Source organism: Sceloporus occidentalis, unplaced genomic scaffold (genome assembly GCF_023333645.1).
Source record: "Sceloporus occidentalis isolate IW3139 unplaced genomic scaffold, rSceOcc1.0.p SCAF_10, whole genome shotgun sequence".
Taxonomy (NCBI): Eukaryota; Metazoa; Chordata; class Lepidosauria; order Squamata; family Phrynosomatidae; genus Sceloporus; species Sceloporus occidentalis.
In genome coordinates this window covers 38737888-38759538 of record NW_028316990.1, presented here as the reverse complement: position 1 = coordinate 38759538, position 21651 = coordinate 38737888, and the positions used below count along the sequence as shown (strand labels likewise).

The 21651-nt window shown below is 45.0% G+C and overlaps 2 protein-coding genes across 7 annotated transcripts in view; one reads left to right on the top strand and one right to left on the bottom strand.

Moving 5' to 3' along the window:
* The window catches only part of CLEC16A (C-type lectin domain containing 16A), a 60540-nt gene extending 45053 nt beyond the window's left edge, over positions 1-15487 (bottom strand). For 4 of the 5 annotated variants that reach the window (XR_016282429.1, XR_016282430.1, XM_089539490.1 and 1 more), the window contains exons 1-10: positions 15258-15487; positions 13443-13571; positions 12506-12639; positions 11607-11755; positions 11049-11154; positions 9019-9142; positions 7927-8101; positions 6998-7051; positions 3308-3421; positions 658-868 (exon numbers count right to left, since the gene is read on the bottom strand). Coding sequence is in view for 3 of the 5 variants with exons in the window: in XM_089539490.1 (XP_089395616.1) it covers positions 658-868; positions 3308-3421; positions 6998-7051; positions 7927-8101; positions 9019-9142; positions 11049-11154; positions 11607-11755; positions 12506-12639; positions 13443-13571; positions 15258-15358 (1297 nt within the window). In the remaining 2 variants the exon portion in view is untranslated. The remainder of the gene's footprint in view (positions 1-657; positions 869-3307; positions 3422-6997; positions 7052-7926; positions 8102-9018; positions 9143-11048; positions 11155-11606; positions 11756-12505; positions 12640-13442; positions 13572-15257) is intronic. The other variant, XM_089539491.1, reaches the window with a different exon arrangement.
* A 1424-nt stretch (positions 15488-16911) lies between these two features.
* Positions 16912-21180, top strand: DEXI (Dexi homolog). Of its 2 annotated transcripts, none has more exons than XM_089540436.1 (3): positions 16912-17030; positions 18127-18845; positions 19810-21180. In XM_089540436.1, the coding sequence occupies exon 2, from the start codon at positions 18217-18219 to the stop codon at positions 18421-18423; it is 207 nt and encodes a 68-aa protein (XP_089396562.1). In that variant the 5' UTR covers positions 16912-17030; positions 18127-18216; the 3' UTR covers positions 18424-18845; positions 19810-21180. The 2 variants fall into 2 exon arrangements, with proteins under 2 accessions (XP_089396562.1, XP_089396561.1); XM_089540435.1 differs by having other exon boundaries at positions 18123-18845.
* Positions 21181-21651: the final 471 nt, after the last annotated feature.

Below are 21651 nucleotides of genomic sequence, written 5' to 3'. Positions count from 1 at the left end.
CTTTTGGCTATGATGCTAGAGCATCGCAATATGTAACTGAGATCTTTAAGTGCATTTTACTTTGTGTAAAATTCTGATTTTTTTAAAAAAAATTGTGGGGTAGGACTGCAGGATCTCCCATCCAGCATGGCTACTGAAGCAACTCTATTGATTCTTGGGTTTTATATTTAACACACATTCACGGAGCACATGGATTCTGGTAAAAATAGGAGGCATGGGAGGTTAGTAGGCCATGAAAGATTAAAGCTGGCTCACATGACAGAGGAATTCTCAAGAAGTCTGGCACACTGTGAGAAAGCCAGCATGCCTCTGCAGCGTGACTGATCACTTTTGCTGGGTTAAATCTGCTTTCCTCACTCTGACGCCCTCCAGATGTTTTGGACTGAGATTCCCATTGGACCCAGTCAGCCTAACACCTCTGGTCAAGAACTGGGAGAGCTGCAGTTGCAAACATCTTGTTTGGGAGACTCTGGGCTAAAGAAACCATGGCTCTTTTGTCAGTAGTTTGTTCACTGTTGCACGTGAATTGAAAACTCGTGGCTTGCCTCACTCAGATAAGCCAGAAACACGCAACTGTTCACAAATGAATGAGAGGAAGCGGCAGTGCCAGGACTAGACCAGACTGTTACAGGCCTCCACAGATTGGCAAAAGCTTACCTTCACTCTCTCCGCTCGGCTTGATGCCTTTTGAAGGACCGTCAATGCCCTCCGGAGCATCTTCCGCTCCCCTCTCTTCCTCCTCATCCTCTCCAACATTTTTGTAATTGGGTCTCTTCTGCAGCCTCTTCTTCCCCTTGTGCTTATTAATCTCCAGAGACCTCTCCAAAGTCTCTGTAGGCTTGATGAAGCATCGGATGCCTGTCTTGACCTAAAACATCAAGCACACTCCATTAGGGAAGAAGCATGATGGCTCCAGGTGTTTCAAAACACAGCATTTTGGACATGTCCCTTGTCACAGGGCTACAGGAGGACTGGCTAGAGTAGACTGCCACTCCTTCCCAAGTCAAGCATCACTGCATTGTTTATTATAGATGTGCTGTGCAACCTGGCATTAGATCTCTGTGCTTCTCCAACCCACCTTTGCCATTCTCCCAATGCTGATACTGTTTAAAAAACTTCCATCTAGACAGAGGACAAGGAAAAAAGGGAAGGTCTGGACAAATATAAAAAGAGGCTTCTTTGTCAAAGGCTTTGTTAAATGACATATGCCTGTACTTGGATGATGCCTTCTACACACACACACACACACACACATTTGGATTGGTATATCCAGCTGGAAAAATCAAGCAGAGCCAAGTTATTACCTCTGAAGAGAGAGAAAGTAGGCTAAGCCCTTGCAGAAAAGCTGCAGGGCCAGAACCACATCCGATTTGAGCAGGAAGAGAGTGGAAACCATTCTCACAGGAAGCAACCTAAGTGATGAATATGACTTCTGGCTCACGTCATGCAGTGGGTGCTGTGAAGACTGGTGACTCGCTGACCCCAGGCAACTGTTAGAAAACAAGACCACCTCACTGTGCTACCTCTCTCTCTCCCTCCCTGTTCTGGAAAAGGAAGCACACCTCTCAAGGTTTTAGAAATGTCTCATTGGAAGAGGAGGGCACACTCCTCCAGACAGCTCAAGAGCTGCAAGCAAAACCAGAGACCCATTTCCCTGCTCAGAAAAAGAAGGACATGCCATGGGGGCTAGAGCACCAAAGCCAGTCCTCATCTTACTGGAATGTACTGGGACACAGGTTCTTCTTTTGACATCAAGACAACTTCAACTTATGACGACCTGTGGATAAGAGACCTTCTTGAGCCCCAGTCATCCGCTGCCTTGCTCAGGTCTTGCAAACTCAAGACAACACTTGTGGCTTCCTTGATGGAATATATCAACAAGCAATGTGTTCTCCCTTCTTTTCCTACCTCCTTCCACTTTGTCGAGCATTACTGTCTTCCTCAATGAGTCACATTGTCTCATGATATATCTGAACTGCAACAGCCCCATTTTAGTCATCTTTGCTTCTGGTGAGAGTTCAAAATCCTCAAGCACCCACTCATTGTGTTCTTAGGTGCTCTACTGCTATTCAGATTGGTTCCCCCCCCCCCCCCCCAATCACCTGATAGCCTACTGTTTCTTATAATAGAAGAGGTGTGGGTTGGAAATCTGGATTCTTTTTTGCAGACTAATACTACTAGCCTGCACTAACAATGACCTATTGCCCCTTGGAAATGGCTTTGTTGTGGTCATGTGCCTTCAAGCTGACTCTGATTTACGCAACCCGGATCCTATGGTTTTCTTGGGAAGATTTGTTCAGTGGAGGTTTGCCACTGAAAGAGTGCAACTTGCTCAAGTTTACCCAAGTGGGTTCCCATGACCAAGCAGGGATTTGAACCCTGGTCTCCGGAGTCCTAGTCCAATGCTATGTTGTTGTTGTTGTTTTAAAAAAATATGTTGAGTCCCATTATTGGGAAAAGGCAAGATAGAAATGAATAAAACTAATTAAAAATGAATATGAATTGATAAAGAGAAGCAAGCACGAACATTTCTAAGCAGTGCTAAGTGCTGCTGAACTGTGCTGTACTCAGTGTCCTACTTTATGCCTTTTCTCTCACCCAGAGGGTTTCCACTCCTGGTCCTGCCGCGCAAAGCCTTTTCTCTCTCACTTCATAAAGGCTGTAAACTCTCACCGCTGCCCTACTTAGAAAATGCTGCTCAAGGCACATACTCATCGCCATTCCTGGCTGCAATGTGGACCAGCTGTTATCTTTTTTTAAATCTCTGCTAATAAGAAGTGGAGGCCCAGAACTAGCACTAGACTTAAAAAGAGGTTAAAACCATTAAAATGACAACATTTTCCCCAGCACACCCTCCCACCACACACACACACACACACTCTCTCTCTCTCTCAAGAAATTCTGCAGAACAGCTTCAGTGGAAGTAAAACTGCTGCAGCAGAAAGGAAAAAAAAGTAAAGGCCGCAAACTCCTGACCACAGTTTTCCTAGTAACAAAACCCACTTAAAGAAAAATGGGTGAGACGCGGCATGAGACGGAGCACTATGAAGACAAGATCGTTTTTGTGTGTAAGAGGCCTTTTTTTAATCTCTTGGCTTGCATGCAAGATCAGGTTGAGAGAGAACAGAGATCAAGATGAAGTATAACAAAGGCCCCGACAATGATACCATGCGCTAAAGGCAAAACAGCTCCATCACAGGCCCCGATCCTTGCTAAACACGCAGACACACTCGCATGGTTGCCTCAACAAAGGCCTGCAAAACGTGAGGAGTTGACATAATGGCACACAAACGTGCCTTGGGCTTACCGAGCTTTTCTGGATGTCCTGCTCCGCTTTTGAAAAAAAGACAGACAGGTCTCCGTTCAGAATCACTTCAGCCAACGAATTCACTAGAGGCCGGTAATGGATAATTAGGAACACCTGCAAAGAAGGGGCAGAGAAGCAGAGGAAAGAGAGTTACGGTGGAACCTGCAAAGCCAGCCGTGTCCTTTGAGGATCCAAGGCTGGTGGAGATGGGGCCTAACTTCCCTCTCCTCCCTGCTGCATCCCTCACTGGTTTCAGAAAGAGCCTCAGACATCAAGAGCAGGTTTTTTAGGGGGAACAATGGGGCTGCACCATATATTAACCCACTTATTTATATAACTGTTATAAACCGCCCCACAAAACTTTCCTTGAGGAAAGACTGATTTCTCCGAGAGCATGACTAACTTTCCTGAGAGCACAATATACAATTGGCCCTTCTTATCCACGGATTCTTTTATCCTCAGATTCAAGCATCCTCGGCTTGAAAATATTCCAAAAAAGTATAAATTCTAAATAGCAAACCTTGATTTTCCATTTTATATAAGGGAGACCATTTTGTTCTACCATTATATTTAATGGGACGAGTGTTCATGGATTTTGTTATCCATGGAGGATCCTGGAACCAAACCCCAGCAGATAAGAAGGTCCTACTGTATTGCCTTAAAACCTCAGAGACAAAGAAAAGTCTAGGTGGTTTGTGTATCTACTTGGTGCACTGCTTGAGTGTCTGAGCCCAAAGTTCAAATCCCCGCTCTGCCAGGGAAACCCATTCGGTGAACTTAGGAAGAACCTTAGAGGAAGGCCATAGTGAGTCTCCTTGGAGTAAATCTTGCCAATCTACAACAGGTTGACTTTAGGGTTGTGATAAATCAGAGATGCCCTGAAGGCACATCACAACTACAACAACCTTTAAAGATGCCAGAATGCTTATCAGACCCTGTGGACGATATCTCACAATTGCTAAACACAATAGACGAATATGGTAGATATGCGGGTTTAAAGATTAACCGAGAAAAATCGATTATATTACCCTTAAACATAGATCAGAAAGAGTGTGAAAAAATTAAATCTATTTCCAACTTTGAAATCAAAAATAAAGTTAAATATTTGGGGATTAACATTACCAGAAAAAAATCAGATTTATTCAAAAACAATTATATACCCTTATGGAATACTATTAAAAAGGATTTAAAAAATTGGGGGAAACTGCAAATTTCTTGGTTAGGGAAAATAGCTGCAATACAAATGTGTATCACTCCTAAATTATTATTTCTATTCCAAAATTTGCCCATCATAACAAATGATAGTCCATTCAAAGAATGGGATAAAGAGATAACCAAATTTATATGGGATAAAAAGAGATCAAGAATCAAACTCAAAATATTACAGGACAGTAGAGAGAGAGGAGGAGTAGGGTTGCCAAATTATAGATTATACTATCATGCGTGTTGTCTTGAGTGGATTAGAGATTGGGTCCAGCTTAAAAAAGAAAAAATTCTACAATTGGAAGGTTTCGACAATGTGGTCGGTTGGCACGGTTATTTACTATACGACCAAATCAAAATAAACAAAAACTTTAACAATCACTTTATCAGGAAATCATTACTAAGAATCTGGCAAAAATACAAACCTTATTTTGTAACTAAAATTCCCGTCTGGGCTTCGATAAACGAAGCCTTTTTTAGAAGAGAAAGGATGAAGGACACAGACTGGGTAAGATATAAAGATTTATTGAAGTTAGAAAATGGGCTTTTGAAAGTAAAAACAATGGAGGAAATGATAGAAGAAGGTTTCAACGTAAATTGGTTTTTGTATAGACAAATTGTAGAGCGATTCAACCTGGATAATAAAAAATACCAAATAGAAAAAGAGGATACAATATTTGGAAGATTAATGACGGACGATACAACGCAGATTATCTCCAAATTATATAAATTGTTATTAAAATTGGAAACGGAAGATGAAACGGTTAAACAATTCATGGTAAAATGGGCACAGGACCTCAAAACACCAATCATGATGGAAGAATGGGAGAGAAATTGGAAGGTTAGGCTGAAATATACATTGAGCACAGAAGTAAAAGAAAATTATTTAAAATTACAATATAGATGGTATATAACGCCTGAAAAGTTAAGCAAGATAGACAAAAATAATAGGAAAGAATGCTGGAATTGCAAAGATAAAAATGCAAATTATATTCATATGTGGTGGGAGTGTAAAAAAATAAACAGTTTCTGGCACCAGATTCATAAGGAATTGGAGGTGCTTCTGAATACAAAAATAAAATTCGAGCCTAAATTTTTCCTGTTGGGGATGGTAAATGACTCAAAATTAGAAAAGGACTATGGTAAAATTATTTTTTACATGATTACAGCCGCAAGAATGGTAATTGCAAAAAAATGGAAAAGCAAAGACGCTTTACTGTTAAAGGACTGGTATATGAAAATATTTGATATGTTTCAATCTGATAAACTCACAAATACATTGCAAGGTGGAGATGAATTGAGATGGGAGGGGATCTGGGCACCTATTATAAATCACTGTGAAGAACAAATAAAGAAAGCACCAAAATAGATCTGTATAAGGGGATTTGAGTAGAAAGTAAAATGTAACGTGAGTTCTGGATATATACAAGGTGTCAACGTTTAGTCACAAAGATGGGACAGATTCTACACAAAGGAAATAATAATACTGGTGATGAGAAGTGTGCGAAAGAAGATATATATATATAGATATGTTTCTCCTTTTCTTTTTTTCTGATCAAGTATAAAGTAAATGTTAAGTCAATAAGGAAAGTACATAATAGACAGCTGTCTTTGATTTGAGGGAGGGGAAGGGTTTTTAAATGTAGTATGTTGTAGTAACTGTATGTATAGTTGTAATATATATGTGATGGATAGTATGATACGGTTTATGTTTATTTATGTTTTGTTATGTTTGTTATGCTTGTTTTTAACCAATAAACTTTAAAAAATTAAAAAAAAAAATAAAGATGCCAGAAGCCTTCTCCCTTCCCTCACCTTTTCTTCCTCTCAGCCCCAATTGTCTCCCCCCCCCCCATACAGAATAACACAGCTTTCTCTTTCTGAGTTGTACCATAGATTTCTTCTGGCTTTTTAAAAGCCTTCCTAAACCACCTTCCTTTCCCCAAATCTTCTCTCTCTGTTTGCCGCTGGCCAAACCACCTTCACAAACCCTTTGTTCTGAAACTATACTGTGCCTCTCCCAGCCTCTGGGGCTCCTCATTGAAAGAGGATGAGCCGACCAGCAAGCAAAGGCCTTGTCCTCCAGGTGAGCCATGGGCAACTAGATCCCATTTGCAGCAGAAGTGACTTGTACAAGATGGCTGCTGCACTTTTGTTTACTGGCGCGTTTCTTTGATGTGGTTTATAGCTGGGCTAATTTTATGATTTAATTACCGGCTGCTTTGAGTTCCCTCCTGGGAGAAACACAAGATATAAATCAAACAAACTGATTAAGCACCTTGGTTATCTTTCCTGAGAATCAGTTGTTGAGGCTGATGCCTCGCTGTTACTATTTTTAACACTTATCTGGCACCAGTATAATTTACTGGTGCCATATAAATGCTAGAAACATTAACACTGACAATCAATCTCACCCACTGATTCCTGAGAAAGATTATTAAAATTCTCAAACACATGAATGGCTGGCTACAGATTTCTAAGACTTACTTGCGACAAGAGATACAGAGAAACTTGGAGGCTTATTTTCGGACGTTCCTCAGCCTAAGGAGCAAAGAGCAAGACAAAAGATGAAAGTGAGGTTGTTTTTTTTTTTAAATTACCAATTAATTTAATTTTCCACCGCAGGCAGGAATGCTTCTTAAAAAGTAGCCCCAAGCTGCAGTGATAAAACTGGTGGAAAAGGTTCTTCTGTATTTCCATTGGTCTAAGACAGCAGCATAACAGACTCTCCGAGACAAGTTTTGCCTAAAACCAGACTGGACAACTATGACCTTCCAGAGGCTTTCTGGCCTAAAGCCCCAGTAGGCCTAGCCAGCATAGCAAAGGATGATGGATGGTGCAATCCAGTAATATCCAGAGAGAGATGCAGCTGTCCGGATCTAAAGACATTAAGGGAATAGTAGTAGGCACCTGGGAAAGAGAGCCAAAGTGGTGTAGTGGCTTGTGTGTTGCACTAGGACTTTGGGAGACCAGGGTTTGAAATCCTGCTTGGCCATGGAAATCCAAAGGATGACCTCTCCCAGCCTAAGAGGAAGGTAACGGTCAACCTCCTCTCAATAAATCCTGCCAAGAAAACCCCAAGAGAGTTTTCCCAAACTGAAGAAACCTAACATGAAGCAGCTGGGAAACTTCTCCTCTCTAGATTTCCAGTGCACACATCCTCTTTTATATCGGCTTGCAATAACAACACTTTCAGATATATATTTCTTCTAAAGGGTGACGTGAGACAGCAGATATGACCTGCAGGTTTCATTTCTCAAGAACAATCAATCATACAAGAATAGACACATACAGAACTGCACCTTTGTGAGGAACTGCAGTTTACAAGAAGGTGCAGCTGTACAATAACTTTGTCTAAAGTTACTCTGTACAAGGTAGAGGCAGGTTCTTAGTGTGAAGAGACGGCCATTCCTTACCTTATCTTGATTCACTAAGGAGTAGACATAAAGCGGCAGGAAGAGGCTATTCAGTAAGTGGTCGGTCAATACGTCGTTTAAGAATTCACAGTTAATGGTAAGGATGTCATTGAGGTAATGAAGGTGATCAAGGTGCTCCGCTACCAGGTCACTTAGCTTCCCCCTATTTCTGTGTCTGCAAAAGAAGGACATTTTATTTTTTAAAAAGCCAAACAAACCACCAAACAGGACAGATGGAAAAATATGGTACAAAGCAACTTCTTATTCCTAGCATTCTTTACACATCAAGAAGAGTGGAGCTAAGTACACGCAGTTACATAATGCGGACCGTGATAGAGGACTTTGGAAAAATTCTTTACACACCAAAAAAGTTAAACTCTTTTTGTTGTCTTCAAAGAGGCCTGGCCTTGATCTCTCACAAAAGGTGGAAATGCCTCTTTCTGAAAAGTTGCTGGTTGCACAATGCAGGTTTATCACCAACCAAACCCCTTCCCCCCCAAAGAAAGGGATCTTGGTTTGCTCACATGGAATTTTCCCATACAGTTCAACATTTTCCTAGCTGCCCTTCAAAAGCTGCAGTTTCCACAAGTGGCTCACAATGCTGTTATGTTACAAATGCGTAATGTCACAAGTCAATGCAGCAGTGGCTGCTTCCTGCACAGACCTAAGTTTCTGTGTCATTTTCAGAGACCTGTCTTGCATAAAGCTCTCAGGAGCAGCGTCCAGTCTGCAGGGAACTAGGGCATGCCTCACTAAAGCTTCAGGCAGATTTAATCTATTAAAACATGTATAAAGTTAACTAAGATCGGTTTCAAGAGCCAGCATGGAATAGTGGTTTGAACATTAGACTAAAACTCTGGAGACCAAGGTTCAAATCCCTGTTCAACCATGGAAGCCCAGTAGGTGACCTTTGGCAAGTCACACACTCTCAGCCCCAGAAAACTACATGAGAGGGTTGTTTTAGAGTCACCCTAAGTTGAAGCAACTTGAAGGCACACAACAACAGCAAAAGATCTCTTTCTGTGATTATGTCAGAACAGGGAAAGACTTAGCAACAGGGGCGTAACAGGAATAAGCATCGAAAGGGCTTACTCTTCATCCGTTTTCACACAGTTATCCAGTTCTATCACATGGCTCCCAATAAACCAGACAAGGTTGGAGAAGTAAGGGACGGCGGTTTTATCCCGAATGTAGTGCAGCATAGGCTGGTTATCCACTGAAGAGAAAACAGTTTTTAAATCTCCATTTCTTCCAGAAGAGGATAAAAAACAAAACTACAACAACTTCGTCAAGCATATTAACAATAAATTCTTTTCTTTGGGCTGCATTTCTCTGGCTAACAATCTGTTCTATTCCATGTTTAATTATCTAGCAAAGTTTGTCAGATTATACACTAGAAGAGATAAAGTGAGGCTGTTATTAATATGCTGAAACAGCCGGTGGCATCGACCACAGCTAAGAAAACCTCTCATTTTCTTGGGAAAGGGAGAACAATACAAGAAATATAAGCCATCAGGCTAAAAAGCTGAAGTCATTAGCGGACTTACATGACACTGCAAGAGGGAACACAGCAATCATCAGTGAAGAAAGGGCAGAAGGAGACAAAAACAGACAACAGTTAGACGGGGTTAGGAACCGGGAAGGTAAGGCATTCTCCAAAGGGTTCAGTAGCTAAAGCAGGAAGCATCTAGACTAGAAAAGACAGGGTTAGAAGGAAACAGCAGCAGAAACATCCATGCTCCCCAAAACAGCATGCTAGCTATCCTCCCCGCTGAAGTGGAAATCACCCCACATCTACCCCCAGGACTGGAGAGAAGGAATGTGCAGCATCCAAACTCTATGGGAGGCTGGTAATCCCAAATCCCAGAAATGGTTTCCATAGGCATTCATTTGCTGGGGCAGATGGAGGGCCCCCTATTAACTTGAGAAGCTAAACCCCCACTTTGTGACTGGTCCAGAGCTTCCCTGCAGCAAAGGAAGTTGTCTTTCAAGGAACTTAGCTGCTGACTGTTATCCATCTTCTTTGAAAGGCAACTCTGAAACATGGGTGCCCCAGAATAACAATCTGAGATGCTGAGGGCATGCTTTTTAAGAAACCCAAGCCCAATACTCCCTCCACAGTGTACAGTTCATTGGATCCTGGCCATAGGGACTCAATGGCAAGACAGCTATAGTTCAGAAGGAGTTCCCATTTCTCAGCTCCCTCTTGCTCTAACATCCCTACTAAAAAGCGAAGACAAGCATGGGCCATATTTCCTGTGACAGGAAATATATATACTTTTATTCTACTGCATACTGACATTTTCTTCACTGATGAACAAAGTCGATTTTATATATATGGGCGTGTGTGTTATGGAGACACAGCGAGGGGGGTACAGATGGAGCAGCCAAGAACAGAAAAACTTGTCGCACCCCGAAGCTTAACAAGTTTCATTAGGCTTCATGGTTTCATGGTTATCTGATGAAGAAAGCTGCTGTCTGTGAAAGGTCACGCCAAATAAAACTTGTTAATCTCGACGGTATCACAAGACTTTGTTCTTTTTGCTGCGACAGACTCACACGCCTCCTCTCTTGGAAGGAGGATTTAAGGCAACAGGCATTTCTATGCCTGTGTATATATATCTAGAGTCTAGCCAAGCGTGACCTCTAGTGGCGATTACCACATACGCCTCTTTCATGCATGTCTCCCAGTTCAGTTCCAGTTTATGAAATCTTTCTTATTTGTCATTGGAAAGAAAGAGAAGCCACAGTCTTTGGAACTGGTTTACTCTCCCCTCCCAGATCTCTGTGATGACAAAATACTGTTCCAGAGGAATTTGTAGCCCAGAGGTGTCTTTTTGGAGGAGGACTTCAGAAAGAAGGGAATACCTAAAGAAGACTTGGTAGAGATACACTACTGGATGGAGGTCAATGATCCAGAACTATTCTCTCAGATCAAAGCTTCAACAGCACTGATATTGACTTCATATAACAAGGCTTTGCTGTATTGAACATTTCCAAAGTGGCCAAGGCCTGATCTGCATCTTCAACATAACAGCTGCAGTGTCTATTTCACACTCAAAGTTCACTCTTTATAAAAGGGCATGCAAACTCTCCAAGTGTGCAGATTTCAGAAAACGTACCTTTGTAGACATTCAGTGTTATTGTTCTCACTGCAATCCTGACCATGCTTTCTGGGTGGTTGAAGAATTTAATGGCCTCTGTGTACAAAGCAAAGTCATTCGTGTGCTGAAAGAGAAAAGGGGTCAACCCTGAGGATTATTTAGCTCATGGTCTTAGACCACATCCTTCAATACATTGCACTCTCTTTGCCCGGCTTCAGCAAAACACAACAGAAAATAACAAACTATGGCCTCATACAGACAGACCAAAATAAAGCTGCTTCAGGTCATTTTGGAAGTATACTGTTTAAATGATGCATGCATCCTAAAAGTCTGGAAGCCACGCCAAAGCCACCTAGTCCTAAGGACTGGAGCGCAGCTTTACTGCAGCTTCCGGACTCTTAGGATGCGTGCAATATTTAAAAAGCATACCTCCAAAGTGCCCTGAAGCAGCTTTATTTAAGCAGTCTGTATGGGGCCTAAGTCCCAAAAGGGAAGTTTGCCTAAGAGGACTCAGAATCCTCCACCTTTCACACAAAGATTGCAGTCTGAATGTTGGACACGGTTGCTGTTACTGACCTCATTGTAAAAGAAATGCACAGTGTGATTGTTGAGTTTCAGGGAAAGAGTTTTCAAGAACGAAATATAGTATGCCATGATCTCTTCATCAGAGAAGTCAAATTTGTGCACGATGATAGAATTTACGTAGTTATTGGAAAGCAGGTAGTCTGAAAGGGGAAAAACACGTACAACATTTACAAACTGAGACAATGCTTTAACACCCAGAATCAAAATGTTTAGACAAAGCAGTGTCCTGCAGCCACTTTGGTATCTTCAAAATGCTCAACAAGGCAGCAAACCATTGAAGACAGAAAGTTAACAGAAAGAGCCATATTCAGCCACAGAGGTTTGCACACAGCTTTACTCTGCCACCTTATTTATGCAGATTTGAATCTCTAGCTCTATTTAATTTCGGATAAGAGAAGCCTTAGCTGGGCAATAGGCACACGCACACACCCTTTAAACTGGAAAAACATGCCTCAGCTCTACACCTGCATGCTTCTCCCAAACCTAAGGAACCCAATACACACTTTCCTCATCTCACTCAATGGCCTGTTACAGACTGCCAAAATAAAGCTGCTTCGGGTCTCTTTGGAAGTATGCTGTTTAAATGATGCATGCATCTGAACAATCCGGAAGCTGCACCAAAACTGCACTCCAGTGCTTAGGAATGGAGTGTGGCTTTGGTGCGACCTCCGGACTCTTAGGACCCATGCATCATTTAAATAGCATGCCTCCAAAGAGACCTGAAGCAGCTTCATTTTGGCAGTCTGTAACAGGCCAATAGGACCCTAATTTATCACACAAGTGACCACTGGATGTGTTTCCTGGGACCACAGTCTCCAGGACAAGGATTTAGCACCTCGGCCACATGGCGCTGTTTTGCGGAAGACGACACAAGGCGAATGCACACTTACAGAGAGAAGTCTCATGACTAATGTTCTCGAAGAGGATGTTCAAAGTCTGGAGGAGCTGCACGCAGACGTAGCGGCCAGACTTCTGTCGCAGGATGTTCAAGAAGTAGACAAACATGTTCTTCTCCAAGAAAAAGCTGGAATTAGCAGGAAAGGTTGTCACTTATTTGCTTCTAACATTTACTGAACACATCACTCTTCATTTAGAAAACATCTAGCCTCTATTCCAGCAGGATTTGGGGGAAACCTGCTGTTTCATAAGGTTTAGCGTATTTGTTTCTTTTGCGCTTTTAAATGAATGTTTTCAATGGTTTTAATTGTATGGACAGTTTAATACAGTTTTTGTCTAGGTCTCCATCTCCAAAGCAAAAATAATCCAGTTTGATGCCACTTTTAACAGCCATGGCTCAGTGCTATGGAATCCTGGGAATAGTAGCTTGTTCTGGCACCAGAGTCTCTGACAGAGAAGGGCAAACGTCTCACAAAACCACAATTCTCTGAATGGCACAGCACTGAGCCACAGCAGTTAAAGTGGCGTCAAACTGGATTATTTCTGCAGTGCAGATGCAGTTTAAGACTTTAGTGCCATGTGATTTTTTTTACAGTGATTAACCACTTATCACCATAATGGATTACAAAATCTACCAAGATTTAAACACAATTTCAGTCAGATGATTTCCTTGGTGATTTGAACTTGCAGCCCTAACCGCTTTTACTGGGGAGGAACCTTGTCAATACAGCCTGATTTCTTAAACTAAACATGCACAGAACCAGGCAGTATGCGGCTGGGTTTAGCCGACGCACTATGGTTGCGATCCTAGACGCATTAAGAAAAACTGAAGCCAAACGGATCAACCTTTTAAGTATATATAGGAATGTAAATTCAATTTAGCTTTCACAGTGTTTCCCACTTAAAGCAAACACTTCAAGGCAAACTTACTCAAACACTGAGCTGTCATTTTGGTCTCCCCAAATGAGGACCTCGGTTATAGAGCGGATGGTCTCCACCAAAAGGTTGCGGTTGTGATCGGTCACAGTGGTATTTTTGGTCAGAACATGGTACAGATACCTGGAAGGAGAGGAAAGGAAAGGAAAGCAAAGGGAGTCAGAAGTACTCACACCAAAAATACTGGGCCACTGCTCCATCTTTGTTGTGTCTGTTTACTTCTGGCCTTTCCTCCAGAGCAGGGGCCAAGGGGGCTTACAACACAAAAGGCAGCCAAAACCCCATCAGGACAGCGAAGGACAACCCAAATACAAAGAATCCTACCTTAAAAAACAAAAAGCAGGCATCGAATTAAAACAGTTCAGAAACATAGACAAGAAAGGCCTGGATATCTGGAACCACGATGAAACTTCATTTGTCAGTCAACAGCCACAAAGGAAAGCAACTCTGAAAGCGCCTTCATTTGTTGACTCCGGCCCAAAACACGCTGCAGAAACAGTCCGGTTTGAGACCGCTTCAAGTGCCCTGGATCAATGCTAGGAGTCCTGGGAAGCGTAGCTCTGTGAGACATGGAGCCTCCTCTGTCAGAGAGAGCTCTGGGGCCACAATAAACGACAGCACTGATCCAGGGCAGTTAAAGTGGTCTCAAAGGGGATTATTTCTGCAGTGTGCTTGGGACCTTGGTGAAATTGTGTGAAGCCCCTCTGCTTTTTAAGGCACCAAAAACAGTCAAGAGCCAGTGCAGTGGTTTGAGCGCTGGACTACGACTCTGGAGAGCAGGGTTCGAATCTCAGTTCAGCCATGGAAACCCATTGGGTGGGTGGCCCTGGGCAAGTCACACTCTCTCAGCCTCAGAGGATGCCAAGGAAACGCCGGGAGAGAAATGACTGGCAGCTGCACAACAACAAACAGCTCAAGGCAAACAGACTGAGTGACTCAGGCGGAGCAAGCGCACCTGAGAAACAGGTGAGTCAGAAAGAAAGAGCCCTGGGAGGCGCCACTGGGAAGGAACCCTGTGGGATGAATGGAGACATGGGTCGTGCTTTACATGCCTCCAACTCATTAGCCCTGCAATGCCCAGGGATGCTCCACTGACGGCCAAGGAAAGAAGGCATCCCTGGGAGCTGTAGGACAGAGACTGGTAGCAACTGAAGGAGCTCTAGCACAGGGGCTGCCCTCAGAAGACTTTCAGGGCATGCCTTGTTTTTCCATTCAAACACACTCAAGTCCTCCTCCTTAGCTCTCCAAACCCAAAGTCCATCCTGGAGCTCCTTTAGAGCCACTGGACCCCATCTTTCCGCTCCCTTTTCCGTCCCGCGCCGGGACTCTTGCTAGGTCCTGTTTTCAGGGCACGGCCATAGCTGCTGGGGGGGGGGGGGTGTAGTAAGGTAAAGGGTGTTGTAGTACAGGGATGTGTGGTCATGCAAAGGAGCAGCAGCATGGGGACTTGTAGTACGCGAAGGGAGCCTTAGTATAAGGACTAGTAGTAAACTAAGAGAATTGCAGCACTTGGGGGCGTAGTATAGGGACCTGTAGTATGGATACTTGTAGTAAACTATGGGAGCCTTAGCACTTGGGGGCGTAGTATAGGGCCTTGTAGCATAAGGACTAGTAGTAAACTAAGAGAAGCGCCGCCCTTGGCTTTGTAGTGTATAAAGGCTGGTAGTACACTAGGCGCCCGGCCTTAGCGCTTGGGGGTCCTAGTAGAGGGCCTGGTAGCCCAGAAGGGGCTGGTGGCGCTGGGGCCCCGAGGAGGGCCTCCCTGCCTGCCTGCCTGCCTGCCTGCCTTCCTTCCTTGCAGCCACTCACTTGAGGTGCTCGAGGGAGTGGATGTTCTTGGCGCCCTTGCCGTGCCCTCCGCCGCCGCCGCCTCCTCCTCCGCCGCCCCAGCTCCGCGAGCGCCCGAACATCCCTGGCCAGGCCGCCTTGCCCCGGCTACGGACTCACAAACCCCGCTGCTGCTGCTGCCGCTGCCGTTGCCGCTGCGTCCTCCTTCTCGCTCGCAGCCGCCGCCATTCTCGACGCCTCACTGACATTCTCCCCCTCAGGCCAAACGGAGACACTGCGCATGCGCCTGCCGCGACGACGCACGACGCGTCGCCGCGGGGCACGACGGGAAACACAGAGGCTCTCCCGATAGACATGGCTGAGCCACAGGAACCGCACGGACTACGACTCCCAGCGTGCCTCGCGAGGGAGAGGAACTCGGAAGAGTACGGAGGCAGGGAGGGGCGGAGCGTCTCGAAGGAGGGCGGAGGGGCGTTTGTGACCTGAGCGAGTGGGCGGGGCCTCAGAGGCTGGGGGCGGGGCGTGCGCCGGGAGGTATCTGCGCATGCGTCGGAGATGCACTCTGAACCATAGCAAGGCAGATGACAACAATCATGAATTATTATCATCGGATGTATATATATAATAGAATATACATAATAGTAATAAACCGGTTTTGAAATCCCTTCACTGGCTGCCAATGAGTTTCCGGGCAAGGTCCAAGGTGTTGGTGATTACCTTCAAAGCCCTACATGGCTTGGGCCCAGAGTACTTAAGGGATCGCCTCCTTCCATACTGTCCGTCCCGCACTCTAAGGTCCTCGAAGGGGAAGAATCTACTTCAGCCAATAAAATCTAGGCTCACTTCAGTCACCCAGAGGGCCTTTTCCATCGCAGCCCCAAAGACATGGAATGACCTGCCGAAGGAGATCCGTGACATTTCTACTCTTACAGCCTTTAAGAAGGCTCTTAAGAGGGATCTCTTCCGGCAGGCCTTCCCTACCTAGTTCTACTCCCCATTTACTGTGACTTATGTCACTCTGTCCCCCAATTCTTCTCTTAAATTTAATGAGAAGAATTACATTAAAATTAATTAAAATAAAATCCTTGCCTCAAGAAGAAGAGCCCTCCCTCCATGACATCATCATCAGACCTGGGAGGGAGTGACAAAGAGAGGCCCAACTTCCATCAGGCCTAACTGTGAATGTTCTCACTTCGCTCTCTGTAATTTTATTGTATTTTATTTATTTATTGCATTTTATTTCATTCTCTTTATTTTTACTGTTGTAACCCGCCTGGATTCCTTGTGATTGGGCGGGCTATAAATAAATCATTATTATTATTATTATTATTATTATTTGGCTCATTATCGGTTGTCATTAACTGCCCTTGGCTCAGTGCTATGGAATCCTGGGATTTGTAGTTCTGTGAGACACTCACAGCCCGGGGGTGCCACGACAAAACTACAATTCCCAGAATTCCACAGCATGGAGCCAGGGCAATCAAAGTGGGTTTTCTACTCCTGCAGTGCATAGAGGCTGGGTCGTTTTGCAGCCCTCTCTTTGCTTTTGCTCCTCGAGCTGTCAATCACCGAGGCCAGGAGCCAATCAGGGGGCTGGAAGGGCGTGTCCCGGCGGGAGCGCGCACGCCCAGAGCCCAGCTGTCCCTCTCCTCGGGAGCGCGCCTGGCTCAGCTGCAGCAGAAGCAGCGGAGGCCCATCTCTCTCTTTGCTGCCTCGGCCTGGCTGGCCCTGGCCCTCCTGAGCCAGAGATGCCTTTGCACAGGCCCCAGGAGCCCCCCTAGGACGCCCCCGAAGGTCAGTGGGGGCTTTGGGGGACCCAGCCCCCTTCTCTCTCTTTGGGGGGTTGCATCTCCCCCTGGGAATTTGGGGAAGGAGGGGCAACCCTGATCTTGCTTTATGCAAAGGGGGGGGGGGTGCAGTGATCCTCATTTGGGGGCCCTTGCCCCTCTTTTTCCTGCTTCTCCAACCCCCCATCCTTCCTCTCTCTCTCTCTTTCTCTCTTTTGGGGGGTTATTTCTCCACCTGGGAATTTGGGGAGGGGGTACCCCTCATCTTTCCAGAAGGCTGCTTTGGGAAGGGGGGGCTGCAGTGACCCACATTTGGGGACCCTGATCCCCCTTTTCCGCTCCTCCATTTTGTTCTCTGTCTTTACTTTTTGGAGGTTATTTCTCCACCAGAGAATTTGGGGAGGGGGCAACCCTGATCTTGCTTTATGAAGTGTTGGGGCGCAGTGACCCACATTTAGGGACCCTTGCTCCCCCTTTTCTGCTTTTGCATTTATTCCAACCCCCCAAATCCTTTCTTTTGTTATCTATTTTTGGGGCTATTTCTCCCTTTGGAGAATTGGGGAGGGGACCCCCCCTGATTTTGCCAGAAAGCTGCTTTGGGGAAGGGTTTCTTGGTCTTCAGGGATCTGCATTTAGGGTTTCTTGCCCCCCACTTTTTCTGCTCCCACATTTTTCCATCCCTGAATGAATTGCAAAGGGAAGCTAGGCTTAATTCTCAATTCTTTTGCCTCTGAAGATGAATTTTTCTAAATCATTTGGGGAGGGGGACAAACTGGACTTTAAACCCCACTCCCTAAAAGTCCCAATGATTTGGGGAAGGGGACCAATGGACTTCCATTCCCAGCCCCAGAAAAAGTCGACTAAACCAGTAGTTCCCAAACTTTAGGCTTCCAGGTGTTTTGGACTTCAACTCCCAGAAGCCCCAGACAACTTTGGTTAATGGTAAAGAATTCTGGGACCTGAAGTCCAACACAGCTGGAGAAACCAAGTCTGGGAATCGTTGGGGCTCTAAATTATTTGGGGAGGGGGCAAACTGGACTTTCATTACAGTTGCCCTCCATCCTCCATTGACCATCCTTTGATTTCTTGTTGTGCCCAGCCAGGCATCCCTTTCTCCAGCCCTCCACGGATCGGGTCCATCGGATGTCCACTGAGACCCCCTTCCTGGGCAGCGGCCCCCCGCTCCTCGCCTTATGTTCTACGTGGGCCTCTTCTGCATCAACCTGCTCATCCTCTACTACGCCTTCCTCCTGGAGTACATCGCCCTCAACGTGGGCATCGTCTTCCTCCCCGAGGACATGGACCAGGCCTTGGTGGACCTCGGGGTCCTCTCTGACCCGGCCCTCGGCCTCTATGACCTGGACAGCGAGGTGGATGTACTGGACGGCTACTGGGAGTAAAAGCCGACCGGTCAAGCCAGAGCTGGACCGCCGAGGAGGGCCAGACCCAAATGAGAAGCCAAGGAGAGGACCCAAGTAGTCTCCAAGGAGGAAAACCGGGCATTGGACATCCAGACGTGGCCACAAGGCTGGGCTCCACCTTTGCCGGACCTTGCTGGACTCGAGTTGGGATGGCGGAACCTGGATTTGGAAGGGGCCACAAATGTCCCACCTGGGCCAGAAATGGACGTCCAACTTGTTGGGTTGGCGGGTGCTTCTCAGGGAACGGGGTGGGTGCCTTTGCGATTCAGGGAAGGGCTTCCTGCAAACTTTGGGAGCAAGATGGATGGACGGAGCATGGAGGGAAGGAGGAGGCCGGCTACCTTGCGCCTCCGCGGAAGAGGAGTGGACCATGCGCGAGGCGGCCCCTTTCCAGCATTGGTGTAAGTGCTGCTCTCTGGCCAGAGATGGAGAAGGTTCATTTTGACATGTTATTCTTTTAAAAATGGGGATTTTGGGATTGGGGGACACACATTTTTATAATAATAATAATAATAATAATGATAAAATTTATTTGTATCTCGCCCCTCTGTGAAAAATTGGGGCGGCTAACAAGTTAAAAATATACAACATATCAAATCCCTGGTACCCTCCCCCCCTTAAAAAGGAAAATTAAAACCATACAGGTTAAAACTGACTGAAGGGTCAAACAACAAAACAATACAACAAACATGCCTGGTTCTGATGGGATGACCCTTCTGCAATGGTTTGGTCAATGGGGCGGTAGACTTGAAAACGGGTCCCAAGAGGGCATCTTCTCAACCCCTTTGCAATCCACTGCTAGGTCCATCCCACCCTACTATCCACTTTTGCAAGAGGGTTTAAAAGAAGAATCACAGGTAGAAAGAGGATGGGTCCCCCTCCCCAAAGACCCCAGAGGTGTGTTTATGTTTCTTATATGTGTGAATGCATCGCTAGTTTATGCACAGTATTGTACACATGCCTGCGTGTGTATATTTGTTATAGGTATATATGGGTGTGTTGCAGATATGTGTTTAGTATTCTATACATGCCTGTGCATTTATATTTGTTCTAATTATGTCTGTGTTGCAGATGTCTGTCTGGAATCGTAGGGCTGAGCAATTTTGGATAGATAACTATACTTTCAGCTAGAAAGGGAACTTGGAAGTGCTAATGGCATCAATATCCCACAAAGCATAACATTCTTGCATCCTTGTATAAAATTAGCAAACGCAGGAGATGCAGGCTTTCAAAACAGAATAAAACCCCAAATCGATTGTTGGGCTTCGGGGAAAGTTTGTTGGGGCTGTCTGCCCAACTGAGAATATTGCAAGCCTAAGGGATAACTGTTTCCTTTGTAAATGTTCTCTCTCCTTTTCATTTCAGATTTGCAGGAGGTTGTGACCCATAGGAAAACGCGGCTGAGATTTCCAAGCCAGGAGCGCAATGGCACAAGGCTGGCGCAAAAGGACAAGGCTTTCGAAGCTTGCAAGATCTCCCCGGAAAGAGGGCTGCACCAAAGGGCTGAATTTAGCCTCTTCCTTGGCCCTTTTGCCGCTATGATCGGAGGTTTTGCCATGGTTCTGCAGGGATTTTTTTAATGCAACGATTCAGGATTTGCTTAGAAGGGCTTCCAAGACGCCTCTCAAAGAGAGTCGGGTCGCTTTTGTTGGATTTAGAAACAGAAAATCACTTGCTTTTTGCAAACTTCCAATTTTGGGTGAGGCATTGAGAACATTATTATTATTATTATTATATTTATTAGTATCCCACTCCTTTCCCCCCAAAAAAGTATAAGAGCTTTTGCACATTGCATTTGGGGGTTGCTTTTAAGAGGAGGGGGCTTAATCATGGGAAATCATGCATCCATCATTGGACTGCTACTCCCATCATCCCTAGCCAGCACATCAGTATGGCCAGGGGATTGTGGGAGTTATTGTCCATAGGGTTATTTGGCACATTGGGTTTGAGTCCAATGAAGATGGAAGGTGGCTGGGTGATCCTGGGAACTGTATTTTGCTGCCAGGACCAATGGAAATGCCAGGATGGAGGACCATGGGAGTTGTAGTCTATGGCCAGGGTCCAGATATGAGAATGCCAGGATGGAAGACGCCTGGTTCAAGGTTCATACCTTCATGCCCAAAACACTGATTTGCACATGGAAAGCTTGCATATCATTAAAGATGCATTACAGCATGCCATGCTAAAGTGCTAGGTTTCCAGCTGCGGGGAATGCCTTGGTTTTGGCAACTGCCGAGACAAGCAAGCGATCCTCTTGCATGCCTCCGGAGCAGCTCTGGCTAACTAGCCCACGGCTACTAAACCCACGCTCTTTCCGAAAAAGCGGAATCCCTCTCCAACGGCGGCAATCCGTAGTCGCCATTTTTTTAAAAGCTAGAGATCAAGTTGCACTTTCCGAATTCTTTTTCGGAGCCCGTCAAGCGCCGGGAGCTTGTTTCGAACCCTCAAAGGAATTGCCTTTTTAATGCAAAAGGTTATTTTTAAAAACGTGAAATACAATGAAGATGTTGCAGGGAATGTAGTCCTTTGCTGCTCAGCGAAATGGAGAAGAAGAGCGGGTTTTCTAAGTATTTTTGTAGCTTTGAGAAAGGAACCAAGGCCTTGTTCATCGATGCTCAGAGATTATTTTTTGGGGGTAAAGTGTTTAAATGCAGTTGTTTTGTCAGGGAGAAAAAATGTAAAGAAAAGCAAAGCAATATGTAAATATCCTGTTCCAAATACAACCGTGCGAAGGTCCCTTGCGAGGATTGTGTGTTCATTTACAAGCAAATGGCGGCCTGGCGTTTTCGTGCAGCTCAGATCTTTGCGCAACTCTGGAAATTGATTCGGGTTTTGAAAAACCTTCATTTCTGGCTCTGAAAAGCTTTATTTAAAAGGTGCGCTGATGCTCCTCAAGACTGCCGCAAAAAGGGAATTCAAGGCAGCGCTTGCAAAAATCAGGACCATTTAGTAGAAACCTTGAGAAGAAAGGCACTCTTGCATTAATGTCCTACCTATTGATGGTTAGACATCTTACTTTTCCTTTCATGCACTTTAGAAATATGGATCTCTGGTGTAGCGCTTTCTGGCCTATCTACATTTTCCCAAAATGGTGCATTTCAGAAATGATGCATCTCCAATGCTTACATTTTCCAAATACGTTTCAGTTCAGAAACATTTGCCTCTCATGCGGATATTTCTAGAAGGTTCACATTTCCCCCACAAATT

Coding starts and splice junctions, on each gene's coding strand:
- DEXI (XM_089540436.1), top strand. CDS start 18,217: ATGTTCTACGTGGGCCTCTTCTGCATCAACCTGCTCATCCTCTACTAC.